The sequence below is a fragment of the Dermochelys coriacea genome, chromosome 1, assembly GCF_009764565.3.
Source record: "Dermochelys coriacea isolate rDerCor1 chromosome 1, rDerCor1.pri.v4, whole genome shotgun sequence".
NCBI classification, from domain to species: Eukaryota; Metazoa; Chordata; order Testudines; family Dermochelyidae; genus Dermochelys; species Dermochelys coriacea.
In genome coordinates, this window is record NC_050068.2 from 192,079,040 (window position 1) to 192,101,098 (window position 22,059).

Sequence of the window (22,059 nt, forward strand, 5' to 3'; positions counted from 1 at the left end):
TAAACTTTGACCATGTTTAAATGTTCAGCAAACTGAGAGAAACAAGTCTCTTAAAATATGTTCTCCTCTAAGTCCATATTCATATTACTTGTTAATTCATTGCTCATTTAAATTAAAATCTCTCATGAATACATTCCTCATTTCCAGAAAGGCTGCTTGACCTATAAAAGTATGCTTTACAGATCCATACCAAGAGATGGGCTGTGGACAATATTTTACATAATTCCAAATAGTAATTTTTAAATATGTGGCTCCACCTACAGGTAAAATATTGTACTGCCTTTAAAACAGCACTAGACAATCTCCAATAAGGTTGTGACTATTTGACAGCACCTAAGTATCAACTTGCCTAGATTGGCCTTAATATTTATCCAACTTGTCTCTGTCAGCTTGTGTATAATTCCTTCCCACAGTCATTATTTCAATCAATACTGCTATTCATCCCCTTGATTTTCTTAGATTCAGATGATTAATTGTATTTGAACTTCAATATGTATTGGGGTTTATATCATACTCAAAATGTGAGGTTTAGGCAAGTATTTTATGAATGTTTATTTGTCCCATAGATCTTCCCTTTAAATATTCATAAACTACATAGTTATAAGGGGGAGATGTGTTTAAAAACATGGGCTAAGTTCAGCCAGAATTTACAATGGCTTCTGATGGTAAAAATTATGAAATAACCTCCCCACATTCCACTCCTCCAAGATGCAAAGTTCAATCAGCCTATCTCCTCAGCAACCTTGATCAGCATAACTCTTATGGAATTCTGGCCATAACCCTAAAGCTGTCTTCCCTGCCCTTCAGCTCATGACACACATACTCATACCCATTACAGAAAATCCAGAGGGAAGGACAAGATCAGGGACATAGCCAGCATCATGAGACAGGGAAACAGCCTGGCACAGGAATGTTTGATTGACACCTCCATGTAACAGTTTGGACTCTGGCCCATGGATACATATATTTTTTTAAAAAGAGAAAGAACACCAAACCTTGCTCTTAAAAAGAAAATTACTTTGTCACATGTATAACAAAATTAGAATTATATTACTGAAGCTAAAATTATTCCATAAATTGAAATGGACAGTTCACAGTTTGTGCTGTTTGTTTACTTTGGTGTTTTACTCTCTGTGAACAGTAACAGCAGATCAGTTAGTTTCATATTCAGGAACTAACAAAGGCTGCAGTTTCAACATTCTCCACCAGCCTGTGCAAATTAAAAGCAAGCAAACAAGCACAAAAAGCAGTTTCACAGATAAAAGAACAGGAGTACTTGTGGTACCTTAGAGACTAACAAATTTGTTAGAGCATAAGCTTTTGTGGGCTACAGTCTACTTCGTCAGATGCACAGAAGGGAACATATAGTAAGAAGATACATATATACACACACACATATACAGAGAAGGTGGAAGTTACCATACAACCTGTAAGAGGCTAATTAATTAAGATGAACTATTACCAGCAGGAGAAAAAAACTTTTGTGGTGATAATCAAGATGACCCATTTAGACAGTTGACAAGAAGGTGTGAGGATACTTAACTTAGGGAAATAGATTCAATATGTGCAATGATCCAGTCACTCCCAGTCTCTATTCAAACCCAAGTTAATGGTATCTAGTTTGCATATTAATTCAAGCTCAGTAGTTTCTCATTGGAGTCTGTTTTTGAAGCTTCTCTGTTGCAAAATTGCCACCCTTAGATTATCACTACAAAAGTTTTTTTTCTCATGCTGATAATAGCTCATCTTAATTAATTAGCCTCTTACAGTTTGTATGGCAACTTCCACCTTCTCTGTATGTGTATATGTATATCTTCTTATAATATGTTCCAATCTATGCAACCGATGAAGTGGGCTGTAGCCCACAAAAGCTTATGCTCTAATAAATTTGTTAGTCTCTAAGGTGCCACAAGTACTCCTGTTCTTTTTGTGGATACAGACTCACACGGCTGCTACTCTGAAACCTGTCATTATGCAAGTTTCACAGATGTTTTTTAAAAAAATCATAAAGATAAAAAGAGAAGAAAAAAATGGGTTAGTTCAAAGGAAAATGGTGGGCCAAACTACACTGACTCTTTAAAAGTATTCAGAGTAGCAGCCGTGTTAGTCTGTATTCGCAAAAAGAAAAGGAGTACTTGTGGCACCTTAGAGACTAATAAATTTATTTGAACATAAGCTTTCGTGAGCTACAGCTCACTTCAATGCATCCAATGAAGTGAGCTGTAGCTCACGAAAGCTTATGATCAAATAAATTTGTTAGTCTCTAAGGTGCCACAAGTACTCCTTTTTTTTTAAAGTATTATAATGCCTGAAAAGCAAACTACTGTTTCAAAACAGATGTTTGCATTTCCAGAATCTCTCTAAACATATTCTATCTGGCTTACCTTACCTCACATTAAAAGGTCAAATATTTGGACAAAAAATGACTTCCCCAAATCATTTCTCTTCAAGCCATTGAACTCACACTTCTACTCACCACTTTGAAACCACGCATTTTTTGTTATCTATCATCTTTTCCACAGGAAACATGGTATACAAATCCACATTCCATCAAGCAGGAAGAAGGGTTAAGTACATTTAGCAGGTCTTCAAACTCAAGCTAAAAGTTAAGAAGTCCCAAGGAGCTGTGGGTTCTCAGCCCATTTGAAAAAAATCGGTCTCTGAATGCATGGAGACCCAACATTGACTTTTCTATACAGGGTATAAAGAAATGGTATTTTTACAAACATATACTTCCTGCCAGGGCTCAGCTAACTAATTATAGAGGTTACTCAAGCTCTCAAATCCCTGAAAAAATGTATTGTTCTAATTTCCAATCCTTAACTGGATAACTTCAAAAAGTAACACATAGCAGGATGCTGAAGAGAAGACTAAATCAAGAAGGAGCAAATTCCTTCATGTGTAAGTCATACAGCACCTAAAACAGTCTCTCTTTCACATATTTTAACATGTTGAGAAAACATTAGGCTAATTCTCCTTTTATAGGACCGGTATTCTAAAGAAGTATTGAGTTGGGAGAAACAAATGCTAAATAAAAGGAAAGATTTAGTCATCTCATCTAAAAACAGAATCAGAACATATCTTTAGATTTTACTTTCAAGAGAAAAGCAGTACTAACTGTAGAAGCATCCCCCCCAAAATCCAAGTTTTTCCTCTTAAAAATACAAAACCATTACACCATACTTGGTTTGAATTTTTCAGAGACCCTCTTGCAAGCTGGTAGCATTGTTCACTGGAATGTACTCCAATACTAGGAGTCAATGGTTCTAACACAGTACAAATGTTAAAACAAAATTTTCCACATTGGACACTTCAAGTCTGGCACCAAAATAAGTCATCACATTATCAGAAGCACTGACTAACTCATACCTAAAGCTGGTCAAAAAATGGGAGACAATACTTAGTTCAAAAAGGATTTCAGTAAAATTTGATTAAAATGGTGATCTTCCCTCCCTCACCAAGTTGTCGATCCAACTCTATTTGCAGAACTCACTGACTTTAATGAAAATCAAACGCTCTCAACATCTCTGAAAATCTAGCTAGTTTCATTCAGAAATGCAACTATGGATTTAGGTACCTTACTTTAAGCACCCAACTTTGAAAATGTTTGCTTTGGTTTTTAAAATAATAGTAGACTTTAGCTCTGAGTATACTATTACAGTATAATGTATTCAGAGTCTCTAAATAGCTAACAACGGTGAAATTAATGCCTCTCTACTGGTATGAATCTCATGTAAATGAGGTTGGGGCTGGGAGTGGGGGTGAGGAATATACAGGACTTAGGGGCAAGAATTAAACAGAATCCAGTTCTCATCCAGAGACCGTTCTCAACTAGATCGGGGGTCTGAAACATGCGGCCCACAGAATTATTTCCTGCAGCCATAGACAGAATGGAGATGATTCCCTTCATCCTGCCTTGTGATCATTAGAAAGACCAACAAGTAGAGAAATCAATGCTTTGATGAAGATACTCAGGAGGCAAAGTCTTGACCAAGCAAGGCAAATGGTGCTCACTAGACATGGTGACATACAGCATCAGGTAATTTTGTTGTTTGATTCTTTGTTGCTTATTGAAGCATGACCCTGAAGTCTTATAGTGGAGACACAGATTTGGTTTTGTTTTTTTTACCTAGTGTTTACCACAAAACAGTGCCATCAACTTGGAAAAAAAAATTAAAAGAATGTTGGATCCCTGCCAGGCAATTTATGGGTTTTATGTACATAGATATTCTTGCGGAACCCACAGATTGAACTACCATAATTTCTGTGAGTTTCCTACATTTTTTTCAGAAGGTTGAATGATACCATCTGAGATGTTGATGCAGCATACTATATACCCATTAACTTTAGAGACTGACATAGTAAACAAGCCTCAGCGCACAAGGTCATGTATCTGAATTTCAAAACACAGGAGCAGATGTTTTACATCTACTGTATACTCTTAACAGTTTGCTTTGGAAAGTTAGTTTTGCAAGCATTAAACACTGGTGAAAACTAAAAGGAAAAGAAAAATTACCAGTCGTTCCATCTCCTGCTCTCTAAGTCTCTCTTCCCTTTGTCTCCTGTGATAGTCCATTAGGTCATCTCTTCCAGAAATTGAACTAATACTGTTCTTTCTCTCCCGTAAGGTAGGTGTCTGTCTGAAGCTTTCCAGGTCAGTTTCAGCAAACTCCATGGAACTAGTGGAAATGTTTCTTCTGACAGAGAATGTTCTGTCAAGATCCACAGGGGGAAAAGAATTACTGGGGCTTGTCCCTGAGAGACCAAATCTATCAAAATCATGAGAAACATGGGAGAAGGAAGATGCTAAAAGCATTTTCCTAGCCATTCGGGGGCTTGCAGGAACACTAAAAGTTGAGCTAACATAGGAATTACTGTCAGACACAGAATTTGTATATGGTGACACCCCTGAGCTGCAAGAAGAAAAATTAAGGTAATTATCAGCATCTAATGCACTTTGAGGTAGATCTTTTTCTCCGTGTTTTTTTCTTTTGGAATTACCAAGAGAGTTTCTTGGAGGCAAACTTAATGGCATCAGCTGGCTTTCTGTCGATTTGTACAGCCTGGGCAGAGAACGACTATAAACTCCCATTTGACCCAGTGACCCACCAGAATACTTCCTAGTTCTTGAACCCAGAGTCTCAGTCATGGCCTCCTTATGCTTAACTGGTCTTGAATGAAGAGTTAGGTGATCTTGAATATTCATCCTCCTGCCTTGTTTTGGGCTGGAGGGCATGCTTGCAGCCCCTGAACTGCTAACAGGTGAAAGAATTATTTCACTACCTGAGCTTCCACTCCACATTGCAAGAAGAGAGCCTGAGTTCTTCTTCCCATCCAGCACTGCTGGGAAGAAGACATTATCATACGATTTATTTTTTTGACTATATTTTGAACAGTGAAACTTATCCACATGTCCAAAGAGTTTTTCATTTTCTCTGTTGGCATGAATATCAAAGTCTGTCCTTCCTAGGCTGTACCCACTGGAGGATGGAGAAGTGGAACTCATATGCTTTACCGAGACACTTTTATCTGAAAGATAAGGGGTCTCACAAGAAAAGGGTTTACATCCTTGAATTTTAGTAACGGCGTGTATATTTTTAACACTAGATGAAGGGCTGGGTTTAGCTGGCACAGACTGTGATAGCGTTAAATAGGAACCAGAGGAGTCCCCGTTTGTTTTAAATTTAAGGCTCGATGAATATTTCTTCTGGTTGAGGCTATCCATAATATCCTGGAGATCATTTTCAAAGGAATTCATCACAGAGCTTTTTCCTAAACTAGTATTTTGTAATTCTAGCTGGTTTTGTATGTGGCTGTACTCTGCCATAATCTTACTGGAATCTGTGAGAGAGAGGAAAAAAGGGGAAAAAATTAGTTTTCAGCAAATACATGAGAAAACCTCACCCCGCAATTAGTTAAAAATAATCGTATATACTTAATCTATCATGGAAAAATAACTTGTTTCTAATAATATAATTACATATCTTAGAACACTTTACAAAGGTGGGTGGGTAAATTTTATAATCCCAATTTGACAGAGCGGGAAATTGAGTCAGAGAGCAGTCAAGCGATTTTCCCAAGGTTAAATAGCATATCAGTGACAGAGATGGGAAAAGAATCAACATCCCTTGACACCTGTTCTGGTGCCCTACCCACTAAAAATACTGACTCTAGTTTTTCAGAACAGGTTTCAGAGTGGTAGCCGTGTTAGTCTGTATCAGCAAAAACAAGGAGTCTTTGTGGCACCTTAGAGACTAACAAATTTATTTGGGCATAAGCTTTCATGGGCTAAAACCCACTTCATCAGATGCATGGCTGATGAAGTGGGTTTTAGCCCACGAAAGCTTATACCCAAATAAATTTGTTATCTCTAAGGTGCCACAAGGACTCCTCATTGTTTAGAACAGGGTTTCTCAACCTGGGTTGAGACGTGGGTCGGGACCTAAAACTGGATTGCCAGAATGTTTCAAAGGGTTGTGGGGCAGCTCCGCTGGCTCCTGTCCAACAGGGCAGGCTGGGCTCACCTCTCTGCTGTCTCGCAGATCCCAGAACCACTCGGGTGACCAGATAGCAAGTGTGAAAAATTAGGACCCAGGAGGTATGGGGTGGGGGGGAAACAGGTGCCTACATAAGAAAAAGCCCCATATATCAGGACTGTCCCTGTAAAATTGGGTCACTGTAAGTACCACTCAGGTTTAGCCCAGCCATTATGATGATGGGAATCCGGGTAGGCCATATTTGAGTGTCTGGCACTGCAACCCCATGAGCCAAGTCACAACTCCACTCACACAAATCTGGTCCAGTCGGGGACTGGGGCCAAACTTGAGCAGCGCTGCAACCATGAAGGTTGCAACACCCGGATTGGAGATCCAATCTCTGCCAGCCCCACAGCACAGGGGCTACAGGAGATACCACTGTGGGGTGAGTGCTGGGCAGGATCCAACTCTCTGGGGGGCAGTATCTGACTGAAACCACCCCAGGACCTCCACCCCAGACTATTTACTGGGTGGCAACAGCCACAAACATTTACAAATGGGTCCTGATCCCAAAAAGGTGGAGAACAACTGGTTTAGAACACATGAGAAGGAGTCACAAACTCATGAATTCTAATCCTATCCCTATCTATCTATGTTAGGTAGATATATAGCCCCCATCACTACAGAATCTGCGCAACTCACAATCTTTCATTTATGTATCCTCTCAAAATTCCTGTGAGGTTGGAAAGTGAAATTAATCCCATTTTACAGATATAGAACTGAGACACAGAGAGACTAAGTGCAACCTATTAACTATGTGCTTGGTCCATACTCAAGTCAATGAGCGTACTTCCATTTGCTTCAGTGGGCTTTGTTCCAAGGTCCTATGTAAATGTGGACAAATCACCCCTTGCCTCAATCCAGTTTCCTCCACTGTAAAATGAGAATACAACCTATTTTTCAAGGCTATTATGGCTTAGTTCTTTGATGTTTGTAGAGCACTTGAAAGATGAAAAGCTCTCTATAAGCACTATAGTCTTTAAGATGTAAAAATAAATATGAAGTTAGCCACCTTGCCTTCATTAAAGGGGAATCCAAGGTTGTTATAAATACAGAAAGCTTTTTAAGATCCCATGTCCGTGGTACAACAATAGTTCAGAATTACAAACTATAAATACATAGATCACGAGATGAAAAATCATTTTTTGTTCAGTTATGTGTCAAGACCCAAATTTCAGCCCAAGAGTTCTGAGTTTCCCCTGTGAGAAAGGAAATCACTGGTACTTAAAGCAATGAAAGGAATACAGTTCCTGCTCTCCTTCTGTCAGTGATAGCATCAACCACTTCCAGAGACACACAGAATGCTGGGGGGGCTTGAACTCAGGCCTTGACTGATGTAAAACGTCTCATTAAACCTTGAAAGCAGCTCTTTGGCAGGCTAAATCAAGGAATTAGCTGTGTATTTGAAGTTAAGGAAGCAATTATCCTTCAGAGCAACCAAGGTCTTATGGTGAGAGCACAGGACTGGTCATAGGCCCGATTTTCTGAGAAGTTGAGTACCTGCAGTTCCAACTGAAATCAATGATTTGGAAAGGGTTATCTCATCCCTATTCACCATATGCACACAGTGCAGTCTGTTTTCTAATTGCTAAAGTTATGGTCTCATCTAGTGGTTAAGAACATAAGAATGGCCATACTGGGTCTGACCAATGGCCCATCTTTCCCAATATCCTGTCTCCAACAGTGGCCAGTACCAGAGCTTCGGGGGGGAGTGTACACAATAGAGCAATTGGAATGATCCACCCCCGTTAGTCCCTCCCAGCTTCTGGCAATCAGAGGCTAGGGTCCTCCCAAGCATGGGGTTGCATTCCTAACCACCTTGGTTAATAGCCATTGATGGACCTATCCTCCATGAACGTATCTAATTCTTTTTAGAACCTAGTAATACTTTTGGCCATCACAACATACCATGGCAATGAGTTCCACAGGTTAACTGTGCACTGTGTGAAAAAGTACCTCTTCTTGTTTGTATTAAACCTGCTGCCTATTAACTTCATTCGGTGACCCCTAGTTTTTGTATTTGGGAAAGGGTAAATAACATTTCTCCATTCACTTTTTCCACAGCATTCGTGATTTTATAGATGTCTATCATATCCCCATCCTTAGTCAACTCTCTTCTAAGATGAATAGCCCTAATCTGTTTAGTCTCTCCTCGTATGGAAACCATTCCATACCCTTGATCATCTTTGTTGCCTTTCTCTATATAGTACCTTTTCCAAATCTAATATATCTTTTTTGAGATGGGCAGACCAGAACTGCACACAGTATGCAAGGTGTGGGCGTACCATGGATTTACATGGTGGCATGATTATATTTTCAGTCATATTTTCTATCCATTTCCTAATGGTTCCTCACCTTGTTAGCCTTTTTGACCACTGCTGCTCACTGAGCTGAAGTTTTCAGAGAACTATCCATGGTGACTCCAAGTAACAGCAAATGTAGAACCCATTATTATATATGTATAGCTGGGATTATTTTTTCCAATGTGCATTACTTTGCATTTATCAATGTTGAATTTCATCTGCCATTTTGTTGCCCAATCAACCAGTTTTCTGAGATCCCCTTACAACTCTTCACAATCAGCTTTGGACTTAACTATCTTGAATAATTGTGTATCATCTGCAAACTTTGCCACTTCACCGTTCACTCCCTTTTTCAAATAATTTAAGAATATGTTGAATTGCACAGGTACAAGTACAATTCCTTGGGGGACCCCACTGTTTACCTCTCTCCATTGTGATAAATGACCATTAATTCCTACCATTTGTTACCTATCTTTTAACTATTTACTGATCCATGAAAGGATCTTCCCTGTTATGCCAGTTGAAGACTCTATCTGCAGCTTCAGACGTGAACCTAAAAGTATGACATCACATACCCTTTCATGCTGTAACGTAGTCTCTGGAAAGTAGACTACACCCCCAACTCCTTTCACAGGGTCAATCAGCATTGAATGTTAATGACTTTAAATACTAATTCAACTCGGCTGGATTTGAGGCAGTGAGTTTAGTGATGAAAGGCTTCATATCTCATTGTTGGTACTTTGAGCCAGACAGTTCCTTATAATGTGAAATTTAGTTAGAAAACTTCAACAGGACTCCTACAAGTTTTGTTTAGTGGTGACAATCAACTTCAAATTGACAAAAAGAAAAAAAAGCCATTCATGTTCCACAGGCCTCTGTCTGGTAAAACAAAACAAAACCAGCTGAAAAAGATAAAGCGCTTGTATGCGTGGTGTTTAGAAGTTCAGAACCCAAAGACCAAAAACGTGAAAGTTATTTGTGATTGTGAGAGCTTATTCTTCATATCCACCCCTCCATTCGTAATAGTACTTAACAAACCCCCTCACCCCCCCATTCCAAATCTCTCTCACACACACTTTCAATTAATCTTGCATCAAATACTAACCATTCAAAACAAGATTATGATGCAACTAGACTAAATTACCGTCAAATGTTACCATATTTTTGGCATAATTTCCACTGACTCCTGTACAGAAATATGATCAGGCACAGTAATGTAATTTTAGTTTAGTTTCATTTAGTTTCATTACTACCCTTCAACACTGAAGGGGCACATTTCCTCTTATGAAAAATAAAGCCATTTGCGAAAGAACAAGTAAACTCATGAAAATTATCACGCTTGTTCATCAGAGCAATGAAGGGTTCATTGTACTTCATATGTCAAAAAGCAAAACAAATAAAAGTCAGAAATACCTCTATGCAGCCGCTTGAATTTAACTGTTCCATACTTTACCTTATGTCAATTCCTCAGCACATCAACCTCAACGAAGCAAGGCACTTAAATCAAGAGGATTTCTGCACATGCTTAACTGAATCTAGCTGACTGACCATAAACCAGATCTTTGGTGGAGTTTTTTAAAGTTATTGTTTAAGTAATGACTCTCCGAATGTACCATGACTCCTTAGATATTCTTGTTGGCACTCCGTACACATGTACTCATGAAGGCTAGAGGCAGGGTGTGCTCGATAATGTGTAAGGAATTCATTCCTTCTGGAGGTCAGCCAGAGCTCTAATTGGTTAACCTTCAGTGCATAGTGCAAGGATCATCTTTTAAGCCAAGTATTTGCTGGAGAGAGTTATAAAGAGGCAGCATATTCTCTTTTCTTCCTTGTCTGGTTTCTCTGTCTAGGTGATTAATCAGAGGGTCAGTTCTGCTACTCACTGAGGCCAGACATAAAACTGAAATTTGTTCTTGTTTGTGATGCACCCAGATGCTATGGCAATAGGTCCCTCTCAGTTAGTAAAATAAATTATGATGATAACAAAAACAGAGAATTAACAATTTACAGAGCAAACAAAATTATAGCACCAAAATCAATGAAGTCTTCAGTAAAGTTACAACACGTGCTTTCTGCATTTCATACCTGATGCAATGCTCTGGAAGGAGGAAAGGTTACCTCTGTTTGGCATCATGCTTTTTCTTCTATAGCATGGTTAAGACAAAGGTAGTTTGAATCAGCCAGGTAAACTTTGACCTGCAAATAACAGAAGGAAAAAATATTTTAATAATGCAGAAACTTTTTTAAAAGGCATTTCTTAAAATGCACAACTGAAATGAGTTTTTCACAATATTCTCCTAATTGACAGGAACACTACCAACATCTGGAACAGAAATGGTACAAAGATGTTTGAATGGATATATCAAATATATGAAATAGGGATCATCAACATTTTGGTTTATTGTTAGGCTTCTTTCGTCAATCTGAAAGTCCATGTAACTTTGTTATGGTTTTCTCCTGTTCACACAAAAAAATCGTTAACCTCTCTTTTTCCTTTAAAAGAGAGAATATACCTAGTTAGTAGACTCCTGGGTTCTATTTGCAGCCCTGTCTATCTTTCCTTTAGACATTGTAAAAATTGTGAATACCTACCTCACCAAGGATCTTTTTGAAATATTTAATGCATGAGTCTTCATAAAACTCTGAGACAGATGGAAAAAGTGCTATAACAGCATTATCAGTATAAAAATAAACTTGAACAAAATTTTATGCCAGCAGCCCTGCTATCACACACAAACATATATCAAAACAGGGTGCACAAGCCAAGATATAGAAAATATTTTAGGAAGGACAAATTTCCATCTCAAGCTTCTAAAGGAGTTAAACCATAGGGGAACAACAAAGACTGTTTCATATGTACTAAAAAAAATATATCTCTGGTTACGGTTAGGGTGACCATATGCCCCATTCTGGCCAGGACAGTCCTGTTTTTAAGCTCTGTCCCAGCAGTCCCGACTTTTTTGAGAAAAATGGGCATTTGCTCTTCCCAACTGATCAGCTGGCAAGAGCAAACAAAGAAATGCCTAGTTTACCTAAAAAGTTTGATGCATCTCCCTTCCCCCAGTGGAGGCGCTGAGGAACGTTGAGGGAGGGTAGCAATGCGAGGTGCTGGGCATGAAGCTCTGGGGGAGGGGAGGGTGTCAGTCCCAGTCACTGGTGGTGCAGAGCTCAGGGCCACTACTGCGGGCAGTAGTAATTGTGTAATAAAGAAATGATAATAAAATGTCTTTTTTTAATTAATGCAACTGTGATTACAAATGAGTGAAATAAAATTCTTTAAAAACTTGAGAACATAAGAATGGCCCTACTGGGTCAGACCAAAGGTCCATCTAGCCCACTATCCTGACTTTCGACAGTGGCCAGAGGGAATGAACAGAACAAGTAATCATCAAGTGATCCATCGCTCATACCCAGCTTCTGGCAAACAGAGGCTAGGGACACCATTTCTGCCCATTAAATGACAATATGAATGTTGACTGGTTTTACGTTTCTGCCATTTTAAAAAAAAATAAAGGGTTGCAGGAGATAAGCAAAGAATAGAGGCAGCTGTGTAATGTTCTCTATAGACAGGCAACCTGTCCAACTTTAATAGTCACAAAATATGGCATCTCAGTTGTCTTTGTACAGAATTTGCTTGTGATGCTTTCGTACATTATCTTCCTGGCAGTGAAGCACAGCAAGCTATCCACGGCCTTCCACAGAGAGGCCTTTGTCTTCTCCTACCTTCTATCATGTTGCCCCTGGAATTACACCTGGAATATTCTCTCCCTTCTTGTACACCCAGTCCTCTTCCCTCTCCTCTGTCATAACCCCTTTTCTAAAACTCACTTCTGTGACTCATTCCAGTGCTGACCCCACTGATGATGCTTTTTCTTTAGTGAATCACCTCCCACCTCCCCTTCTGCGGGTGGAGAGTTTTTGCTCCATCATAGATCTCTCACTGTGCTGAGGAGGGAGCTGCCATCCTGCTGTTTTCTTAAAAAAATCTACCAGCTTTGTTGCTTCAGGGATCAAATGATGGGAAGAGATAGCCTTGTACCCTCGTAAATGAGTGCCCTCCCAAGTCTTCCAGAGAGCGCTTAAGCCTGGGTTTTAAACTTAATACATTAGTTTAGTGTTATTGTGCCACTGACAGTTTACTGTCACGTTCACCCCTCTGCGACCTCGCCAAGGGTTCTTAAAGGAACAGAAAGGATTTTTCTCTGTTGCCTCTATCTCCCAGCTCCCTCAGCATCCCCCTTCCGTTAACTGTCCTTACTCAAAGTGTCCATGTTGCAGACTCTCGTCTTCCAGCAGGAAAAGGTTGACCTTGCTATATCTGCACGCCATCAATCTTTCAGTCCCTCGGGGAGCTAACAGAGCATCATGTGCAATGCTCGCAAGCCCCTACCAACTGCCTGAGAACAAAGCAGAAGACTAAGCATTCAGTCCCATTCTCCATGGCAACATGTAATCACTGTTGATTTTTAGCTAGCTAGTTTTCTAGTTAAGAGATAGGGTCAATTTTTAACTATTACTAAAACATACTGTAAGCCAATTAGTCTCCACACAGTTCTCCTTACTAGTGCAAAAACTTTCCTGCTGCTGCTCCTACAGCCTTCAGTATCACTCTTCATTTCTTTAAGCATCTCAGCCGAAAACTTGTCTTAACCCTTGCCTCAACGTTTAAAGCCTATTTAGCCTGTAATTGCATTAATATCTTGGGGCACTGTTTTTAGGAAAGGCAGTATTAACAAAACTTTATTCCACTGTAAATATACTTTCTGTAAAGAAACAAGTTCTCTCAGTATATACAAGCTAACCACATTTTAAGAACCTGTGGTATGGGCAAATAGTCCTTTCTTTTCCAATGGCCATACAAATTACAAGCACATCACAAGCCAAGAACTGCCAGTGATGGAAAACTCAAAAAACTCACATATGGTGCACATCTGATGCTCATACAACAGTGAAAGCAATAGGTATTTTAACCTCCCAGTACGTGTTTAATTTCTGATCAAAGAGCAGAATTACATACGTTTATGACAATATTTTACCACCCAAAAAATGTAATTTATATTTATCAATCAGTAAAAGGAAAACATGGAAAACTAATAGTAGACTAGAGGACAGAAGCACTACAGTTGGGGGGAGAGGGTTTGGGTTTTTTTGGGGGGGGTTAAGAAAGGTTTTAAGTCACAACTGCTTATACATTCTAAAATATCTCTAGTGCAGAATTTAAAAGGTAAACTGAAAAGGAAAAAAACATAAGTAAGTTTGTTCCTATTTTAGCTGCTTTGTGATGTATGAAATCAGCTGATAAGGCTTTTATTAAAAACAAAGAAAAATCTGCTTGTTTTTATATTGGAAGTTCAGGTCTTCTCTCCCATGAAGACTCTGTAACAACCTTGTAACCAATAAAAATTGTATATGACAAGAGATTGAACACTGAGCAACCAAGAGGGGAAGTGTTTTCAACTGTTTGATTGAAACAGTTGAAAACATTTTTTGTTTGTTTTTGTGAATACCTAATTTATTTCCATTGCCTAATAAACAAGCAAGAGAAAGAATGTAATGTCTTTGTTAAAAATTACATATCACACTATCTCAATTCAGGTGTGAGAGTTCTCAACACACATCTGTGTAATCACCTCCCTCAAGAAGACCTCTAACAAAATCAGATAACCCAAACTTGACATTTCTGCTATTTCTAGTGTAAAAGCACAAACTAGAAAAATTAAAAACAAAACTCTTCAGGCCTTCTTAATAAAAAAGTAAAAAAAAAAAAAAAGCACAATTATAAAAAAATCTTTTGCATGTCATCTTTAAGGATTTCATTATGTTCACTGTTTGTATAGAAATTACAATGGAGAATAAAATAAAAATTCACTTTTTAGAGATAGTATTAGTAATTAGTATATATTTATAGCTACCACCTGATTAAACCTGTCTTTTTCAAACTTACTTTATGTTACAAATCAGGTAATGCTGTGAAATATAAACTTCTGGGAAAATAATCAAATGAATAGGTCAAGAAGTATAGTTTATTGAATACAGTCATCCACACATACTCAGATTAGTTATTTACGGCCTGATCCAACTTCCATATAAGTCATTGGGAGTCCACCTACCATTAATGAGCATACAGTGCACTCTGCCTTGTTTGTTAGGAAACAAAGTGATTTCATCTGGGATTTACAAAGTCATCTGAAGTGCACAGAATCAGCATTAGGACTGAACTCTCATCTTTACATTGCGCAGGCCAAACTTTTAAGTTTTGTTTTATTAACGACCATCAAATGCAATGATTCACTACTCAAACTGGCTCTTACTCTAATAAAACAGTCTAGTTATAATTAGGGTGATCAGATGTCTTGATTTTATAGGGACAGTCCCGATATATGGTGCTTTGTCTTATATAAGTGCCTATTACCCCTGCCCCCATCCCGATTTTTCACCCTTGCTATCTGGTCATCCTAGTTATTATACAAGTATTACTTCACATTTAAAAACTAGTTTATAAATTGTATACCAATATTCCTGCACACCAATTCCACCAATCCACAGAAATGGCTTTATCCCACCCTCAGTTTACAAAACACACAGATTTGGGATGGTATCCTCTCTCCACGTGTGCTGTTCTTCCTCTCATTTACACTGACTGTTTAGCCTCGGAGCAGCTTGTCATGGCTATGACACAGTCTGCTTTTCCAGAGAGTGGAAAGTTTAGTCTTTTATTAACAAATGAATTACAAAGACAAGACCAAATAAATCTGACAGGGATATCTGATACCATAGATGCACATTTACTAAGCAAGTAATATGAAACAAAGTCCTCAAATTTGACTGTCTACTCCAGAGGTGGGCAAACTACGGCCCATGGGCCACATCTGGCCCACGGGACCGTCCTGCCCAGCCCCTGAATTCCTGGCCGGAGAGGCTAGTCCCCGGCCCCTCCCCTGCTGTCCCCCCTCTCCCGCAGCCTCAGCGTGCTGTGCCACCACCTCTCTGGCCCGCCACTACTGCCTGGCTGCACGGAGGCGTGACTGGCTCCAGCATGGTAAGGGGGCGGGAAGCGGAGGGTTCCGGCGGGCAGTCAGGGGACAGGGAGTAGGGGGCAGTTGGATGGGGCGGAGGTTCTGGCAGGGGGGGGGAGGGTGGTGTGGATAGGGGCGGAGCAGTCGGGGGACAGGGAGCAGTGGGGGTTGGATGGGGGTGGGAGTCCCAGGGGGCCTGTCAGGGGGCTGGGGTGTGGATAGAGGTCAGGGTAGTCAGGGGACAGGGAGAAGGGGCAGTTGAATGGGGTGAGGTTCTGGGGGGCGGTTAGGGGCGGGGGGTCCCGGGAGGGGCTGGTTAGGGGAGAAGGTGCAGGGGGGATTGGATGGGTCAGGGCTTCTAAGGGCGGCAGTCAGGGGGCAGGAAGTGTGGGGGGCGATAGGGGTTGGGGGCCAGGCTGTTTGCGGAGACACATCCCTACCCAGACCTCCATATAGTTTTGTAACCCCGACGTGGCCCTTGGGCCAAAAAAGTTTGCTCACCCCTGACCTACTCTAAGACTTTGCTGAATTCAATGACTTTCTCACAAAGTATAGTAACTCTCTGGAAAAGATATGTACCCCACTTTCTTCTCATCCAAGTGCTCAGTGTAGCTTGAAAGCGTCTCTTTTATCAGCAGAAGATGGTCCAATAAAAGATATTACCTTACCTACTTTGTTTCTCTCAAGATTCCAGACCAGCCTTCACTAAAGCCTAAGTGGTCTGCTGTAAGCAAAGACAAAAACTTTAGCTTTTCTATCCCTGCCTTCTAAGATAGCCACACATCATCACTGCAGTTCAACATGTTCTAACGTGTATGGGTTTCTGAGTTATTAGACCCATCTCATGGAGAAGACTCTGATTTAGGATGACAAAGAAGAACTTTCCTGTCCTATAAACATGAAGGATAACTCAACTTGAAGTCTGGCTACATCGTGAGCAGAGAATACGACTGTCTTAGTTGCAGGGCTTGTTGTAGCACTCTCTGTGCAACCTCTCAGGTGTCAGGCTTCAAGACTTCATATCTCATAGAATTCCACAGTCCTCCCACTCTAAGACTGGGCCCTAGTCTACGGGACCCTGTGTATCAATTGTGCTTTCCCAGAAGGTCCAACTGGATCTGTACATCTGTGGTTTTTCCCTTTGAGACTCAGTCATAGAAGCATAGCACTAGAAGGGACCTTATGATGGGGCGGCCACCCCTCACTGGGATGTAAGGGGTTAAAGCAACCCTGGAAAAGGGGAGGGGGGCTGCATGGGACGCAGCAAATAAGGAAAAGGCTTGTAGTGCCAGCCACTTAGAGGAAGGTTTATTGGAGGAGCCAATCAAGGCCAGGTTGGCCCATATAAGAAGGGACTGCTGAGCAGAGGGGGAGGTAGTAACTCCCTAGTGTTTGAGGGAGGAGCGCTGGCTGCTTAGAAGGTTGGAGCACCATGGAGAGAGCAGAGTTCGGCAGGGTCAGCAGAGTAGGAGAAAGCTCCAGGCTGATGGCTGCCAAATTGAGGCCCTGATACAAGGGCAGAGAAGGTGCTGGAACCGTGGGAGAAGTGGCCCAGGAAAGAGACAGCGGAGTTGGAGGAGGAACAGGGTACCTAGGTCAGGGCCCAGAGTAATGGGTGGGAGCGGGCTCCCCCCACCTTTCCCTTGCTCCCCAGTGGCCGTTGAGGGAAGCGGTCCATGCATGGACTGCAGTCTGCCACTGAGATGAGTGGCTAGAACCTGGACTTCAGATTGCCATTGAGGCAAGTGGTTGGACTGAGGACTGTCAGTCCCCTGGAAGTGGGGAAGAAGCCGAGTGGGGCACAGCCGAAGGGCTGTGTCCAGAAGGGGATGACACGGTCTGGGGTGCATCATGGGTCCTGGATGTGAGACAGGAGTGACAACGGGTGAGACTCCACCTGAGGAGGGCGCACTGGCAACCTAAGCTAATTCCCAGGATGGACAGCAGGAGGTGCCACAGTGGTGAGTGACGCGCCCAGTTACAGACTTTGAGAATTCATCTAATCCAGTCCCCTGTCTGTGATCAGTAGAGAATATAGTGACCAAACAGCTTCTTTAAAGTATTATTTATTTTAACAGTAAGAATAACAGTCTGCATACATCTACCTTGATCACATTTATAATGTGCAAACAGAATAAAGTCTAGATCAAGAATATATATAATTGGTGCTTTAAAGGGGTCACCTTCAGAAAGCTGAAAACAATTATGAGCCATATCAGCAGGGAGGTCCAATTTAATCAGAAACATATGAATGATAATTGGGAATTGTTTAATCTATTAGATGCCCAAAAAGCCACAATTGAGGAAGAAGGCCATATTGATTAAAAAAAAAAAACAAACAAACTTGGTTTACAGAAGTGAAAGCAACTCTAAAAAATAAAATATAACAAATGGAAGAAAGGGGAAGTTGATAGTAATGAATATAAATCAGAAGCTAGGAAATGTAGAAAACTGATAAGTGAAGCAAAGGGACACAAGAAAAAACTTCATGGCCAGTAAAAACAACGAGGAATCCTTGTGGCACCTTAGAGACTACCAAATTTATTTGGGCATAAGCTTTTGTGTGGACTAAAACCCACTTCATCAGATGCATGGAGTGAAAAATACAGTAAGCAGTATATACATTACCGCACATGAAAAGATGGGAGTTGCCTTACCAAGTTGGGGCGTCAGTGCTAACGTGGCCAATTCAATTAAGATGGAAGTGGCCTATTCTCAACAATTGACAAGAAGGGGTGAATATCAGAGGGAAAATTACCTTTGTAGTGACCCATCCATTCCCAGTCTTTATTCAGGCCTAATTTGATGGTGTCCAGTTTGCAAATTAATTCCAGTTCTGCAGTTTCTTGTTAGAGTCTGTTTTTTGAAGTTTTTTTGTTGAATGGTGATTTTTAAGTCTGTCATTGAGTATCCGGGGAGACTAAAGTGCTCTCCTACTGGTTTTTTAATGTTATTCTTGCTGTGTGATTTGTGTCCATTTATTCTTTTGCGTAGACTGTCCAGTTTGACCAGTGTACGTGGCCAGTGTAATTAAAGACAATAAAGAGGCTTTCAAGTATATTAGGAACAAAACAAAATCCTAACAATGGTATTGGTCCATTATTAGATTAAAATGGTAGAATTAACAATAATAATGCAGAAAAAGCATATTTACAATGAATATTTGTGTTATATATTTGGGGGGAGAAACAGATACAGTGCTTTAATAATTGGGCCTAACTGTGAGTTCAACTGTGAAAAATGAATGAAAGTTCATAAAATGTCACTAACCTATGATTACAATTCTTGAACAAAAAAGATGCAAAAGGGTGACAGGAAAACTGAATTAGTCTAAACAAAAAGGACTTGTGATTTAATTCAAAGACTGTGTTAAAGTCATAGCTAGTAAATAAGAGAAATGTGGGACCAAATATCAATGGACCAAACTTGGTATGTCTGAAGTTAGATGGTGAACAATATAAGGAGGGGATGAGCTATTCCACATATCATTCTCTTTGGGGGTCTTTTTTAAAAAAAAAAACAAAAACCACAACAACTTTGTAGGGAAAATATGGATGGACAGATGCAGAAGATACTGAAAGATAGGAGATCAGGAAGGAGAGAGCTTCACCGTGATGGCTGCCACCCCAACTATCTCCTGAGACCCTTGTATCTACCATAACACCAGTGGGCCTTTGTTATCCGGATCCCAAGGGATGTCCTTAACTGACTGGGCCAGAGACAGAGATCCGGATAACACTGCCACTCCACAGGCTCTGGCCAAATCCTGAACACCGTCTGGGATGTGAGACTTCATCATACCACCTTCCCCTTTGTGTGTCCTTTCCCTTTCCCCTTTATTTCTTCTTTCCTATCCCTCTCCTTTTTCCTTCTGTCTAATAAAGAGTTTGGCTTAGCCAGCCAAGACTGTATATTTTACAACACTGCTGTAAGCCTGTGACAATAAAGAGGCAGCTAAATACAATGTCTTAAATAGCAACACTGGAACAAGTTTACCAGGTCTCAAAGTGGCTAATAAGACTACGTGCCAGGCCCGTGTTTTTCCAGCAAGATTCTTGCAAGTGAGCATCAACACCAGAGAGAGAAGATGCATTTTCTTATCTTTGCTGTTCTTTTCTTTTCATTCTCTCTGTGTTTGTCTTGTTTTATCTTCTAGGAAATATAACGGGATTTTAACAGCAAAAACAGCTCCAGCCAATCTCAACTAACATCTCTTCTCCCCAAAGGGACAGTAATTACTATCTTTACCACCTAAGAGACTGTCAAAGAGGGGTGGGAAGGGTGTCTTCTAATGACTCTTTCCAGCTAAAGGGAATAAAGAATGATCTTAAAATGAAAGATTTGCTTAACATTTTACATTTCAAATACTTTAAATGTTGTCCCCTTTTTTCTGTATCTTTAATAAAAGGTTAAGAAGGATTTTTAGTAATGTATGGTACTGACCAGGCTGAGGTTTCTGCATACCAAACCCCAATCCTTGTTTAATATTAGACAGCGACAGGGTCATATTAACATATTTAACTGTTTGGGCCCGTTTATGCCATCTACATTAATACAGTAGTAGTGACAGTACATGATGATGATGATGATAATACTTTTTCCATTCCATTAGTACCTTAGGAGGATATTCAACAGCAGCTACTGAAGTTAGACATTTTTAAATCCACTGTTCCAGATAACGTGCATCTAAGATTTTGATTATAAAACTAGAATGGTATAAAATTAACATGATACACATTAAATGGACTAAAAACTAGCTAATGGATAGGTCTCAAAATGTAATTGTCAAATGGGTGTGTTTCTAGTGGAGTCCCATAGGGATCAGTTCTTGGCACAACGCAGTTCAACATTTTTATCAATGACCTGGAAGAAAACACAATCGTTGCTAATAAAGTTTGCAAACGACACAAAAGTGGGGAAGAGATAAATAACAGAGGACAGCTCACTGGTACAGAACTTTGTGAATCACTTCTCGAACTGAGTGCAAGCAAACAATATGTGTTTTACTATGGCTAAATGTATACATCTAGGAACAAAGAATGTAGGCCATATTTACAGAGTAGGAGTCTCTGTCCTGGGAAGGAGTGACTCTGCAAAAAAGATTTTGGCATCATGGTGGATAATCAGCTGAACACGAACTCCCAGACAGTGCAATGCTGTGGCCAAAAGGGATAAACAGATCCTTGGATGCATAAATGGAGGAATCTTGAGAAGGAGAGAAGTTATTTGACCTCTGTATTTGGCCCTAATGTGACCGCAGCTGGAACCCTATGTCCAGTTCAGCATCCACCCTTCAAGAAGTATGTTGATAAATGGCAGAGTGTTCAGAGAAGAGTCCCGAGAATGATAAAAGGTTTAGATAACAGCCTTATAGAGACAGATTCAGGGGGCTCAATCTATTTAGCTTAACAAAGTGAAGGTCAAGGGGTGACTTGATTGCAGTCTGTATGCACTTAAATGTGGAAGAAATATTGGATAATGGGCTCTTCAATCTAGCAGAGAAAGGGGTAACATGATACAATCACTGGAAGTTGAAGCTAGACAAATTGAGACTGGAAATAAGTCATATTTTTTAACAGTGAGGGTAATTAAGCAATGGAACAATTTATCAAATTTCCATCACTGGCAATTTGTAAATCAAGATTTGATTTCCCCCATCTCCCCCCAAAAGATATGCTTTAGGAATTATTTTGGGGAAGTTCTATGGCCTGTGTTATATAAGAGGTCAGACTACATGATCACGTTGGTTCCTTCAAGCCTTGAAATCTATTAATCTTACCAAACAGCTTACCCTGATGGTAGCTAGAAAGGCCTATTTTCTTCAGACGTTCTTGGATGTCCTGTATGTCAGTCTGGTCCCCCCAAACAGCTTCCCAAAAATGACTTCCTCTATTGAGGGTTCCTCTTTAAACCAATCAAAGTTCCTCTGTTCTTGTCAGTTCCTAGGCTTTGGACCTTCTGCACAAAACCAGTCCGAATGGCTCAGCAGAAAGTCAGGCCAGCCTCCTTGGAACCAATAGCCCTGCCATTGTTCTGTAGCAACCCTTATGTGTTTGCTCAGGGGTAGCTTATCTTGAGCTATTCTTCTTCCTCTTCCTGCTTGTTTTTGCTTACAGTCTGGTATTAAACTAAACCAATATACACATATAGTAAACATCCAAAAAATCAGGTAAACATACAGTAATCCATATATTGTTAAAAGCT

General features: G+C 40.2%; 1 protein-coding gene across 9 annotated transcripts in view; it reads right to left on the reverse strand.

The window, feature by feature from the left end:
• PHLDB2 (pleckstrin homology like domain family B member 2) overlaps positions 1 to 22,059 on the reverse strand; it is a 114,226-nt gene that overhangs the window by 78,275 nt on the left and 13,892 nt on the right. For all 9 annotated transcript variants that reach the window (XM_043510427.1, XM_043510456.1, XM_043510449.1 and 6 more), the window contains 2 exons: positions 10,925 to 11,035; positions 4,517 to 5,841 (listed from right to left, as the gene is read on the reverse strand). In XM_043510427.1, coding sequence (XP_043366362.1) covers positions 4,517 to 5,841; positions 10,925 to 10,973 — 1,374 coding nt within the window. In that variant the 5' untranslated portion in view covers positions 10,974 to 11,035. The remainder of the gene's footprint in view (positions 1 to 4,516; positions 5,842 to 10,924; positions 11,036 to 22,059) is intronic.